This window comes from Sitophilus oryzae, unplaced genomic scaffold, assembly GCF_002938485.1.
Source record: "Sitophilus oryzae breed Bouriz unplaced genomic scaffold, Soryzae_2.0 scaffold_1170_pilon_pilon, whole genome shotgun sequence".
Taxonomy (NCBI): Eukaryota; Metazoa; Arthropoda; class Insecta; order Coleoptera; family Curculionidae; genus Sitophilus; species Sitophilus oryzae.
This window is the reverse complement of record NW_022145805.1, coordinates 159226-174138: the sequence shown is the minus strand read 5'-3', so window position 1 is coordinate 174138 and position 14913 is coordinate 159226. Positions and strand designations below refer to the sequence as shown.

The 14913-nt window shown below is 32.3% G+C and overlaps 2 protein-coding genes across 2 annotated transcripts; both read left to right on the top strand.

The window, feature by feature from the left end:
• The first annotated feature begins 12925 nt into the window (after positions 1-12925).
• On the top strand, positions 12926-13273 carry LOC115888913. Its single transcript, XM_030908799.1, has one exon. It carries the CDS (start codon positions 12926-12928, stop codon positions 13271-13273), a length of 348 nt encoding a protein of 115 aa, XP_030764659.1.
• An 825-nt stretch (positions 13274-14098) lies between these two features.
• On the top strand, positions 14099-14503 carry LOC115888904. The gene has a single exon (XM_030908788.1). It carries the CDS (start codon positions 14099-14101, stop codon positions 14501-14503), a length of 405 nt encoding a protein of 134 aa, XP_030764648.1.
• The last annotated feature ends 410 nt before the right edge of the window (positions 14504-14913 follow it).

Genomic DNA, 14913 nt, shown 5'->3' with positions numbered 1-14913 from the left:
TGTGTAGCTATTTCACTAATGTCGTTTAAACGAACCTTTGTGCTAATATTTATGTATCTAAAGCTGGCGGCATGAACTCACTCTAAAATATCTAAAAACGTAATATACAATCTAACTGACACACCACTGACAATGACAAATAATTTATTTCTGGAGGTATTGTGTGTAGGTGTTTTTCAGGTATGTTTTAGTATTTAGTCGTTTTACACAAAGAAATAGCCATTAAGCACTATAAAAATACTTCATAACAAATCTACACATATATACCTTTCATTTAAAAAAGAATCATCAAGATTGGTAAAGCGGTTTCGGCGGGATGGATGCAACAAAAAAACCCTTTGAGCTTTTATATATGTATGGATTAATTATTTTTCCAACATATTTTACTTTGCAAATTTTTATAAATATTCAGACTCGCCAATATCGTACTCCACCGTGTCCAGCCTGTTTAGCCAAACGTAGGCCGATTCCTCTTCGGCGGCGTCGTGACCCTGGCCGAAGGAAGAGTCTTGAAGACGCTCATCCGCGCATAGGAATAAGTTGACTGCGTAGCGTATTGCGTATTAATCGATTCTGAAACTTTCTATCTCGTGTATAACATGTTACGCAAGTTTATTATTTTAATCTCGATTTTAATAGATAAATGTGTGAAATGCCACCTGAATATCTTCCGCCATGACATGTTTTTACTTTTTTGTTATGGTAAAGTGATTTGTATAAACTTTATTCAATAACGTATATTTTCCTCCATTTGTGATTTTTTAATTTTAAGCGAAAATTAAGTATAACATTTTAGGAAAAAGAAACACTGTAATATTTAAAAGAATAAGAAGAAATTAGTCTTATTTTGAAAGGAAAATATAGAAAAAACTCTTTCTATAGAAAAAGTCTTTATACTAACCAGAATCCGGTGACATATACGCGGTCTCACCGGAAACATTACTTATTACTTCGCATAACTTGAAGAATATCTACTTTTAATAATGAACACTTCAGAAATACACCAGTAAAAACATTTATTATTTGAGATTAAAACTCGAATTAAATTATAAATATTAGTTACCTATGTTGTTATAGCTTTTATAGGCCTGTTTAACGACTTAATAAGTTACCTAGCGAAAAAATCTGTGCGCGTACCTACCACTATTGTTACAGGTTAATTCGTTAAAGAAATATGTTACACAAGTTAAAAACGCTAAAATTTTAATGGTATTACTTGTGCATTATTGGCCTTATAATGTAATTTGTTGGAATTATATCTTCTTTAAATATAATTAGACTTTTTAACGACTTTTAAGTTACCTAGGAAAAAATCTGTGCACGTACCTACCAGTATTGTTACAGGTTAATTCGTGAAACAAATGTGTTACATATTATTCGTGGTATTAGTGGTATTATATTGGAATCAGCTTGGCATTAGTGGGGCATCATATGAGAAATTTTGGTATTTAATTTGTATTTTTGGCATTACCTTGGCATTAGTATACAGGCATTTGTCAGCGGTTTACTCCTTGTAGATAATCAAAAAGTTTTTTGATAAAATTTGCTTTTTATATCAGATCATTTCTTTTTATATCAGATCATTCTATGAAAAATTACATTATTATTAAAGACGCTGGGTAATTAAAACATTGACTAATAAAGCTTGTCCACTTTAAATAAGGGGTCACAAAATATCCTCCTTGGAGTGTTTGGGTTAAGGGGTGTATAATAAATTAATCCTTGTTTTATAATAAAAACCATAAAACATTTATTTGTGAGTAAAATAATGCAATGGTTGGATATCTCTCCTTTATAATTAGGTGACTAAAAATACACTAAAATAATTAGAAAAAAAATCTTGTACTTATTTAGTAATTACGTCAATATTAATTAATTGACTTTCTAGTCTATTTTATTTTGTGTACAAATATATTATTAAATTTTAAGCATTAAGTAATAAAACACTTTGTGGCCCTCTTATATCGTAAGAGGTTACGAAATATACTCCTGGTTACACCCCTTACAGAAAACAGTGTAAGGGGTGTAAATAAATTGTATAATCACTGTTTTTCATAATAAAAACTATAAAACATTTCTTATTTGTGAGATTAAAAAAAAACAAAACAATGCACATACATATGTTTTGAATAAGTACATTCAATACATATGTATGTGTTATAACATAATATAGCCATTACTATTATACTATTATTATTAAAATAATATGTGTGTAAGATATTTCTTTAACGAATTAACCTGTAACAGACATTTATATGCCCAGTATATTTTTGTTTAACAAACCAATCAGGAAAAATCCAAAATCTACCGTTATAGGAGGTATAAGATGATTAAACTTATATAATGACAACTACATATCGGATAACAAATTAATTACTACTGTCAGCTAGTTCAGCTACTGTCTAGGTAAAATATACCTAGAGTACCTACACCTACCTATGATGTAGGTAGATTAAAGCTTATTTTGACATTACCTCTCACTTCGGTGTCACAAGCTGATTTTTTCAGGGATGGAAGTACAGTACATGATATGGGGACCCTTATTCCGAAAGTAGTGCAAAATTAGACCGGGTAAAAGGGCACTATCATCAAAAATCGATATATTAATACCACCGTATAGAGAAAACAAATACTTATTTTTTGATCCAGTACACAATAAAGTCTTCGTAGGGAGTAATTTTTTTATAATTATTTACAAAAACATTTCCATTAGCGCTTATGACCAAAAAAACTTTAAACATGAATAATAATTTCAATCCTGCGAAAATTTGGTTTAAAAATAGATTTTTTTAATATAACTTTCATTTAACGAAAAACGAAGGCCTAAATGAAAAAAAAAAAAGAAACAATTTAAAAGTTTCGCTTATGTCTTGAAAAGGTATCAAAGCAAACCCCATATTTTTTGCTTTTAAACTAATAAAGATATATCAATAAACAATTAGCGATGTAATGGTTTTTGCTGGCGCTGGCCGACTGCCGCCGCTGCGCCGAGATTTCCTATACCCTTGTATATATGACGTCATGGTGTGGCAAATGTAGCATTTTAATTCGATTTAGGCTCCCTTATATAGGATAACAGAAACATTTTCAATGTTAATAACAAAGAAAATTGAGACCAAATGGAAGTTTGACATTTTTTTGAGAGATAAATATATTCTAGACCTAATTTAGAAATTTGAAAATTTACAACGTTGCCATATCTTCTATTTTTTCGGGTGATTAGGGATATTAAATAAATTACCTATTATGAGATCGACAATAATTAAATATACACCTGCAATCAAAACTCTTCCAGGTAACTTTTTATGGATATAAAAAGTTACGTGGAAGAGTTTTGATTGCATTGGTTTTAACTTCCTTGCGGAGTGGGTTAATCTTTTTTTTGATATTATATAACAACAAAAGATTAACACCCTCCGCATAGAAGTTGTAACCAATGCAATCAAAACTCTTTCTTGCAACTTCGTGGGTATAAATGGTCAGATCTCGTTGGTAAAATAGCAGTTATGGGAAGGAGCCGTTCTTCTGGCGACCGTCTTTCGTAATTCCAGAATGAGCGAAAAAACACGCTAAATTTAGGTTTAGCATTGGCAAAGTTGCTTTAAATGCCAGAAACAAATAAGCTTACTTCGGGTTTCTCTTATTACCGATTCTGAACCGTCCTAGAACTGTGATGCGTATGCGCAGAAGGAAATATGAAGACATTATTTCATTTGCTCATGCCCTGCAGAGTTCTAGGACGGTTCAGAATCAGAAGAAATTATTTTAGCAAATTTTCCTCTATTATGCATAATGGTTGAAAAAGTAACAGAAAATAGCAGAAACATAATTGATTATTGAATACCTAACAAAATATGTGCTAGAAAACCTTAAAAATATGAGAAATTAAGAAAAATTCGATATTGAAATTATTTTAGCTGAATTCTTAGCTGAATTCTTGTAATGCTTAGAAAATACTCTTTTTATTCCTGGTCCTCAATTTTCATTTGCAAAATCTGGACTTACCTCCATTTTAATGACATTGACACAATATTTTGTTCAAATGAAAAATAACAGGTTTTAAGACTAAAGAAGATACTAAAAAATAAAAGTTACCTTAACTTACAAAGTAAAAGTTTTATATTGCATTTAATTTCCAATCACTTCCAAGCAGTTGAAATTTAAATGGTTGTTTTAAAAATTTACACACACTCGATGTTAAGGAGCAGTATACGTGTAATATAATGGTTCATTTAATCTAATCGTAGTAAGTTCACTAATTTATTGGCCAATCATGCAAGAAATAAGTACAGGGTGTCCCATTTTGGTTGAAATCATATGGTATCTCCGTTATTAGTGAAGATAGAAGGGTTTGCACAAACCTGTGCCACTTTTTTGTCAAACGAAAGATGCCGTAAAGAAAATTTTCATAGCTCTCTTTGTTTCTGAGCTACAGACGGACAGACAGACACCATGAAACTATTTTGTATTTAGGTCATTTATGACCCAAATATCTCATTTTAAGTGAAATTAAAAAAAACTTTTTTTTGTCGATCTTAACAGCCTACCCTGTTGGTATGGTCGGCTAAAAATTAGACGACGCGTCAAAAAAATTCGACAAATTTGCAAGTAGCTAATGAAATAAGTGGGCGGAATATTTTGCGGTGACATATTCGTCAAATCCACGTGGACCCTCTCCCGCTTCTATTTGGTAGCGATTTATAAAATAGGTATATTATTGTCTATTTAAATGTTTTTTGTCCGGATTCCTTTCATACAATAAAATATAGGCACACAATAAAAGTAGAAATGTATGAGTATGAGTGTAGTACTTTTTTCCAGTAGACGTACTTTATTATTATTTGCTATTCGATTTAGGAATAGACAGGATATTATAACGTGCTAAACTAAATATGTACTAGCAAAATGTATCTATGTTACATACAACTGTGTAATAAAGAGCCTCAGTGTGCATTATATAGCAACAATCAAAAACATCATTACTCATTTTTTGTAATTCTGGCATTTTAGTACTTAAGTGCCTACTCGTTGTAGTATCTAAACATTTAGCTGATATATAAAACATCATCATCATTTTCAGCTTATTCAACCTCGCATATATAAGTATATACTCTCTTTGAACTTGGATCCACTGTTGTCAATTGTTGGCTATGCTTGGCCAAGTTATCCCTGCTAATTTCTCTAGGTCTCTTGGTTCCTCGTGGGTACCATGTTGATATTGTTGTGGTCCATCTGTTGTGCGTCTTTCTTGCAAGGTGTCCTGCTCATTGCCACTTGATGGATTTGATTCTGTGGATGACATATATTACCTGGGTCCTTTTGTCCTATTCACTCTAGTTTTTTACGGGCTCTCTTGGATATTCCCAATATATTTTGTTCCATTGAACATTGTGCAACCTGCAGTTTCCTTATAACGTCGGTTTTAAGTGTTTAGGTTTCGCATGCATAGGTCATGATTGGTAGCACACACTGGTCGAATATTTCCTTCTTTAGATAAGGTGGCATTCTAGATTTGAATATGATTGTGGTTCTTCCATAAGAACTCCATGCTAACCTAATTCTTCTGTTAATTTTTGGTAGTAGAGATAGCTTAGAGATAGCTGTGTATTGGGATCTTATTTGGGATTGTATAGTTGTCCCAAATATATATATATTCTTCTACTATTTACAGGGTTGTATTATTTACTGGAATGTTTTTTCTGTCTAACAGTTCGTACTGCATTACTTTAGTTTTAACTAAATTCATTTTGAGACTTACTTTATTGTTAGCTGTATTTAGTTCGTTAATTGTGCTTGTAGATCTTCAGTTCTATTGACAGTTTGAACTATATCATCAGCGAATCTTAGATGGTTAAGATATTTTCCACCTATTTTTAACCCTTTATTGGTCCATTCGAGATGACGGAAGATTTCTTCTCGTGTTGCTGTAAACAGCTTTGGGGATATTGCGACTCCCCGGACTCCCTATCGTACTCTTTTGCCAGTTGGAAATTGGGGTTGTTTCATATATCATTACTCTTGCTTTGGCTTCATTGTGCTGATAATTTAACTTGGACTACACACACCGGAAAAGTCTAGGGATATTACAATTTTATCCAGCCATCAATCGTCAGTAATTTTATTATTTGCATTTCTGATATAATGAAATTAAAATAAACAAATAGTTTACAGGACGTATTGGAAATAAAAATGCGAAATTTACCGAATTTTTCAAATTTACCTTGATTTTTATTGAACTCAAAAAAATACACATTTTTTTTTATTCTTAACTGTGAATTAAAAAAAAAGGATAAAACCATTTTTACTTAATAAAGGGTATAGCCTCCTCTACTCTTCATTACAGCCCTACATCGTCTCTCCATGCTCCTGATCAGGTTGTCGATCTCCTTTTGAGGTACAGCCTGCCACGCTGCATTCACGGCCCGCACCAAATCCCTACGAGTTTCACAAGGCATACCTATTCTCAAAATTCTTCTTTGGACCGCATCCCATACGTGCTCAATTGGGTCGAGGTCAGGAGATTGTGCCGGCCAGGGTAAGATGTTTAATTGATGAGCATTGATAAACTCCCTTACCACTCTGGCTGTATGAGGCCGTGCATTGTCATGCATGAGAATGAAGTTTCTCCCAAAATCGTTGGCATATGATAACACGACAGGCTCAAGAATTAAATCACGATATGTGATTCCTGTTAGAAACCTTTCAAGAAAAACGAGATCGGTTTTTCGGCCTAACTGGACTCCTCCCCAGACCATAACTGTTCCACCTTGATAAGGGTGCATTTCCTGAACATGATCCAACCGAATAAGATTTCCCGGTTCTCTCCATACCCTAAGCCTTCTCGAATCCGGATGAATTCCAAAGCGTGACTCATCCGTGAAGAGAACATTGGCCCATTGTTGATTCGACCACTGAACATGATCTTGAGCCCACAAATATCGTACCTCTCGATTTCCTCTCGATAAGGGTTGAGCTCTCCAGGGGCGTCTGCTTCTTAAGTTGACCTCTCTTAATCTATTGCGAACAGTGTCAGGACTAACGGTTATATTATGTGTTTCCTGGAGAATTAAACTAAGCTCTGGTGCTGTAAGAGTCGGGCGGCGTCGAGCATATAATTGTAAAAAATGATCTTGCTGAGGGGTAGTAATGCGATGTCGCCCTATGTGCCTTTCAGCAACATCACCACTTCCACGGTAGCGTGCACTTATCGCGATATTACACTTTGCGTTGTATTTAATGCTCTAGCTACGTCGATTTGGCGCATTCCAGCTTCGAGCATACCCATGGCCCTTAGCATTTCGTCTCTCTTAAGATGTTTTTGCTCCATAATGTCGTTTAATACTAAACAGAGTTATTTGAATGAATTCTGGCCAGTTATCATAAAAACATAGCCAGTACAGGTTAAATTCGAACAATTGATGCTAGGTGCTTTTTTCTACATTTGACAAAAAATGCACAAACACTTCTTTGAAATATCCCAAATTTAGAAATAACTTTAACTTTAACTTTAATAAAATGATATCCCTAGATTTTTCCGGTGTGTGTATATAAAACATAATTCAAATAAGATTATCAGCCAGATAATATTTTATTACAAAAAAAAATAAAAATCACCAACATATCCTAGCATTTAAAATGCATCATCACCATTACGATTTTTAGTAACGTATTTTCTCTTGAATAACATTTACATTTTAGCTATCCTCTATTGCTTATATCGTAAAAAGAGGATACGTTTTGTTGACAAGGCCGACATTGATGCAACTATTCTGGAGTGATTTTTTCGAATGCTTCATTAGGGTGTGTCCTGATTGTTTTCAGAAAGTTCTAAAATGTCATGGCAACGTGTCATGACGTGATACAAAACTAAAAATAAAATAATTTTTACCTTATTTAATTTTATACTATACCGGAAAATAGATATTTTTGCCTATACACTTAAAATAACATTATGTAGTATATGTAAAATAACATCTACAATAAAATTACAATATTATATTTATAATAAAATCTCTGTCAATATAATTAAGTAATTCTACTCAGAATGTCATTTACTATCAAATAAAGTAAAAAGCGAGGTAAAAAGATACCGAGAGTACAGTTTAAAAATCAAAACTTCTTGTAATTTCCGGTGTAATAGGAAGTGACCGAAACTAATTGAATACGTTAATCAATCCTGATTTATATCAACTTTTAAAATCAGTCTGTATACAGGGTGTCCCAACATTCCGTGGACTTAGAACTACTACGTATTTTTGGAATGAAAATAATTTCATTGGACACAAATTAGCTCTATACCAAAGTGCTTCGTTTGTCTGCTATCAAACTTTAAAAAAATAAACACATTTTTAAAATATAAAAATATTTTTCCAGCTGACTTCCAAAAAATATTTTTTTGTCACATCAAGCTATGAAGGCGAATACAATTTTATTATGTCCTAATAATCTAGTTAGCAAAAAAATTAATTTTTAGTACCACAAATTATATTTGACAATATGCTTCATAAAAAGCTTCAATAAAAAGAATTAATGATTTTAAATTAATTAACCTTCGGGTTTATTTTTGATTGATGCCCTCTAACGGACAAACAGCACTTTTGTATAAAGGTAAATTATGTGCAATTAACTTATTTTGATTCAAAAAGTAAGTATTTGGTCTATGTCCACGGAATATTTGAACTCCCTGTATATTTTGTACGTCTGCTTTGGAAAAATAAATTCCCCTAAAATAAAATTTTTAAAATTAATAATTAAAAAAAATAATTCTCCAAATTTCTTGATTTTTGTGAGTGTCAGTGAACGAAGCCCTTTTGTATAGAGGTAAATTGAGTCAAATGAACTTAATTTGATTCCAAAAATACGTAGTAGTTCCACGGAAAATTTGGTCATCCTGTATATTTAATTTTTGAATATCTGTACAATCTATGCAAAAACACTTTAATTAAATCTAACGAGTGTATTTTTGTCCAGACAGACGGAGTCTGCATGTCACTTGAAAAAAAAACATAGCCAGACGAAGTAAACATCCCAATAAATATTTTCCAGCATTAGTCCAAGGAATACGTAGGGTTGTTTACGCCCAGTTAATTTATTCAATAAAAGTTGACAATTTTAATTTGCCTCGTGTCGACAAAACGAATTACGTATATGCATTCGTACAACGAATTGATGAAACGAGAGGAAATTTCTTTATTGTGCTCCATACATTTTTATTTTTTTAGAACAAATAATTCTATATACTGAGTATCCACTTTTAGTTGCAACTTGGAATGTCTTTTCGTGTAATGTTAAAGATAAATAGATAGTGAAGAAGATACGGGCACCTTAAATTTTTAATGTATTTTAGTGTACCGATTTTCGAATTTTTTAAGCAATTTGAATCTAAATTATTTGACTATTTAGTATCTCTTTCTAAATTAAAAATAAAAGTTTACATCTGTCAATTTTACGAGGGAAAACAAAATGTTGTTATTTAGGTGAAAATTTGAAACAGCCTGTGGAATACGTTAACAAAGCAAGGAATTTAAGGTACCTTTTTAGGTACGTCTTTTCTCGATCTTTTGTTTTTTGATTCGTCTCAATAGCTTTATTTTTATTGGAGATTTTAAATAAGCTTTTGAATAAGAGAGTAACGATTTACAGCAATTTTAGCATTGATTTTGGGTTCTCATCAACACACTTATAAAATAGTGTTTATTGTTTCTGTAATGTCACTCTGAGTGAAAAGTCATATTATTATTGTTTTATCTTTTACTCTAGTAGAGATGGTTTAAAGTTCGGATATTGCTGCTTTAATTGATCATGGTAGAGATCAACTTTTGGACTTAAAACCATATCTGCTAACTGCCCAACAGGCAATAATAATATGATTTTTCAAAGCCAGTGACATTACATAAATCATAAACTATTTTAGAGGTCTGTTGACTAGGACCAATAGCATGGTTTTAATATAAAAAAATACGAAAAAAAGTTAGTGTCTTCTTCAAAAGCGAATATCTCCAAAAAATAAAGCTATTGAGATGAATCCAAAAATAAACTACTGAGAAAAGATACACTTAGATGATAAAATGATTTTTAAATTTCTTGTTTTGTTAACGTACGCCACAGGGTGTTTCAAACTTGTACCAAAATATCAACATTTTGTTTTCCATCATATAATTGACAGATGACAACTTTCATTTCTAATTTAGAAATAGATACTAAAAAGCAGGGTTGGAAAAAATCATGATTTTTTTAAAAAAAAATAAGAAAAATCAGTTTTTTTTTATTTAAATCAGATTGTTTGGATTTAAATCAAATTTTTTTGATTTTAATAGAAAACATTATTTAAATCGGATTTCCAAATAATTAGGACTTAATTCCAATTAAAGTTTTATCCTAAATGGCTAAATCTTCATAACTCTGCCCAATACTGACAACATTAACAATTCTACGTCGCGTGTCATTTTCCCTCATCGGTCACCAATATATTCCGCAAAAAAGTCGCTCGCATCAGATCAAAAGGATTTTTTTTGAAATGCCACAAGAGTATTAATTTTTGTCATTTCAACGTCTAGGCATAAAAGTAAAGCACTTTTACACAAAAGTACAAAAATATATTATTAAACTGATCAAGCGTCAATTTCAACGAGTGTACAAATTGTTACTCGATTACTTACAAGGCATTACTTTTTATATTATTTGCAACGTTTGAAATTGATCAAAAAATTATTTGTAATGTTTAATTTGTAAAAATATAGTATATTCTACTCAGAGTAAAAATGTACTTTTGTGCCTCCCTGTTTACACTGGTCCGTCAAACATAAAACCTTGTCAAAAAAATATAATTTTTAATCTTTACTCCTTACACAATACACTATTGTTCGGAAATAGTCTTAAGTCGAGAATCAAATTAGTATTATATATTGTCAAAGTGTAAAATAAAGAAATATAAAACAGCATATTTTCTGACAAAGATTTGAAGATATAGTCTAACATCAAAAGAACCCTTTTCTGCACTAGAGGTTGCGAATGTAATGTATTCGAACAGCATTTTTTTGTCACTTGTACATAAATTTCAAAATAAATCTCTGCCCTTTAGAAGTTAGAAGTCTAATGGATTCACACGAAATTACTTCAAAAATCGGTTCAACATTTTAATTGATAAATAGATATGTAGTAGAAGGGCAGTAGGTATATGTGTTATACAAATGATTTTTTATATAGTTTTATAACATTTACAATTTTTTGTCAATTTATTAAAGGTATTTAACCATTACAGTAGCAAGTGTAACATTTTATTTAACGAATAGATATGGGTATATATGTTATAGAAATATTTTTTATAGTTTTCTAGGACACATTTTTATAACTTTTACAGTTATTTTTCGATTTATTGTAAAGTTTTAAAAAAAGTTGATTTTTTGATTTAAATCACCTGATTAAAATTAAAAAAAAATCACTTAATTATAATATATTAAATCATGATTTAAATCATGCCAACCCTGCTAAAAAGTCAAATAACCTAGCTACAAATTGCTTAAAAAATCATCAAAATCGGTCCACTTGAACACAATATATAAATCTTTAAAATACATGTAAATTTTAGGGTGCCCGTTTTTCTTGCCGGTGAGTGTATTTCACCTGAATTGACAGTGGTGCATTCTGTATTGGTTTCATTTCGAGTGAAGTATCAAATTAATATAACGATGAAAGAAGGGTTAGATGAGGTAGAACAACTCAAAAATGGCAAAGTACCCGGACCTGGAGGTATCAATATTGAACTTATTAAGGCAGGTCCGTCAATTTTCATTCAATTTTTAAAAATAATCTTTGATAAATGCCGCCAGGATGCTGACCTTCCGTCACAATGGAAAAAGGCGGAAATTGCATCTAGATTCAAAAAAGGGGACCAAAGAGACTGCAAGAGCTATAGGGGCATTAGTGTTTTTGGCACTGTAGAATGTATGGGCGAATATTGAAACTTAGAATGGAAAGAGAATTTGAAGAGTACTTGGAGGAGCAGAATCGGTTTAAAGTTAAAAGGCAAATCCTGCACAGATGGAGTTTTTACATTAAAAAATTTCATCGAAAAATGGATCGAGCGACGACGATTTATTGACTTGCGAAAGGCCTATGATACTGTGCCATTGAGCAAGATATGGCCAGCAATGGAAAAATCGTAGCAATGAAGTCTATATTATCGTAGTCAAAAACCTTTATTGTGGAAGTAAAAGCTACATTAAAATGGGCGGTAACACTTCTGAAGTACCAGTCCTAGACCCGGTATACCGGTTCCAACAATTAGATCCGTGAGACCGATACTGAACCGGTCTACCGGCTGGACCGGTTGGACCGGATGGACCGAAAAACCGATTGGACCGGAAGACCGGATGAACCGGAATATCAGAAAGACCGAAATAACAGTTTTGATTGTTGTGCCAGTCAGCATATACCTCATGATACCGTATTAAAACATGCAAATAGAAAGTTCTCGTATCTGTAACGATGAGTTAATACGGTAAGGTAATAAATATGGTATTTTGAGGGATAAACTAGATTTCTTGGAATATATTGTATATCTGTCCGTTTATTTATAAAAAAATTGAAAAAGTACTTGGAGCTGCTGTTCTTGGAGATATAAATGGAGCGGAAATAAGAGCTATTTTACATACTATAGCTCTTATTTCCGCTATTTTACATATTTTAAATAATAGAGTAGAACTCCGCCTGTGGTTTCTAAGGAGTGAATTGAGTAGCTCTAAGGGGGCCATTGCTGGTCCCAAGCCCGGATAAAGGAGGAGGGTTGGGGCTATAGGCTAGCTCCCTATAACCCGTAAAAGCTACAAATGCTAAAAAACCTAACCAAAGCCTCGGAACTGGACGGAAAAAACAAAGCAGACTTAAGCAACGGAAAAGCTTTGTAACTAGGAAAATAAATGAAGTAATGATAGAAATTAAAAATCTAAAACTAGACGTCGCGGTAATCACAGAGACAAAGAAAAAAGTTCAAGAATCGGAAAGCATGGGCCAATATGACCATTTCTACAGTGGAGTATCTAAAGACCGAAGAGCACAACAAGGAGTATCTGTACTTATAAAAAGAAACCTTAGAAAACATGTGCAGTCATGGGAAGCTATCAGTGAACGAATCATTAAGATAAATATGACTGTACGTGAAAATAGAATAACTATCTTTGGGGTATATGGTATAAATGACGACTCTTTAGTAAATGTTAAAGACAAGTTTTTCGAAGATCTGAATAACGAAATAAAAAAATTGGAAAAAAACTAGAGAAATCATTATACTAGAAGACTTGAACTGCAGAGTTGGCAAAACTACAGATAGCCAAGTTGTAGGACCCTATGGAGAAGATATAAAAAATGACAACGGAAATCGACTAATAGCCTTATGCGTACAAATCACTTAAAAATAATGAATGGATTCTACCAACATTGAGATATACACAAATACACATGGATACAAAATACAAGGGGATTAAGATCTATAATTGACTATAATATCATTAGAAAAGACTCCAAAATAAAAGTAAAAGATGTAAGAGTGTATAGAGGAGCCATGTGTGGTAGTGATCATAATCTACTCAAAGCTACAATAGTACACATACCGAGAAGAACCGATGTAAATATGGAAGACAAAGAACAACAAAAAAGCAACAAAGAACAACAAAAGAATATAACATAGATAGCTTTGACAATGAGAGTACAAAAGAACTATACAGAAAACGCCTAGATGAGAAATTAATAAATACAAGATTCGAAGACCTCGAAATATATCACGAACACATTAAAAACAGTATACACTCAGCTGCGCTGGAGGCCTTGGGACCTTATGAGCATACTAAGTAAACCATATTGGTGGGATCCAGATATAGAAAGTATTATAAGTGAAAAAAGAGAAAAATATCAACAATTTTTAAATACAAATAGTGACAATGATAAAGTAGAATATAAAAAAATACAAGCAATAGTCAGGCGCAAAATAACAGAAGAAAATGAAGCTTGGGAACGAAAATGTATGAAAATCAATACTTATCTGGGCGGAAGAAAAAGACAATTAAGACAAAACCAAAATAAGGACATAATATCGACAATAACAATGGACAAATGGGAATCGTATTTTAAAACATTACTTACCGAGAACAGAACATATTTTGAGACAGGTAAAGAAACACAAGAAAGGATAACAGTAGCCGCATCTCCCCTCAGAATAACAACTAAAGAAGTAAGGGAAACATGTAAAAATTTAAAAAATGGTAAATCCGCAGGCCCGCGAGATATACCAGAAGAACTAATAAAATACTGGACGGAAAATCTGTACCGACATATAACAAAACTCTTCCAGATGTGCATAGATGGCGCAGAAGTACCAAAAGATTTTAAAACCTCACACATCACGACGATTTTTAAAAAAGGAAATCGAGAAGACTGTGCAAACTATAGAGGCTTGGCAGTGACAAGTACATTAAGTAGAATACATATATGGAAAGATACTAAAGCATAAAATAGAAAATGAATATAAAGAGATAGAAATAGAAGAACAGGCGGGTTTTAGAGCGGGAAGGTCTACTGTGGATCATCTGTTTACCATAACACAGGTCTTAGAGAAAAAAACGACAAAAGATCAAGAGGTACACTTACTATATATAGACCTCCAAAAGGCTTATGACAGCATACCGTTAAATAAATTGTGGGAAACGTTGGAAATAACTAACATAAATGTCAACCTACTTAAAGCAGTTAAGAACTTATATCAGAACACCACAGGTAGAATAAAAATACTAGACTCATTGTCAGAAAGCATAAAAATTACAAAAGGCCTCAAGCAGGGATGTTGCATATCTCCTATACTATTCAAAATATACCTGCAGCAAGCAGTAGAGGAATGGAAATCCCCCCAATAAATGAGGACAC

Excerpts from the sequence above, each read along its gene's own strand:
- LOC115888913 (XM_030908799.1), top strand. The coding sequence starts at position 12,926 with ATGATAGAAATTAAAAATCTAAAACTAGACGTCGCGGTAATCACAGAG.
- LOC115888904 (XM_030908788.1), top strand. The coding sequence starts at position 14,099 with ATGGACAAATGGGAATCGTATTTTAAAACATTACTTACCGAGAACAGA.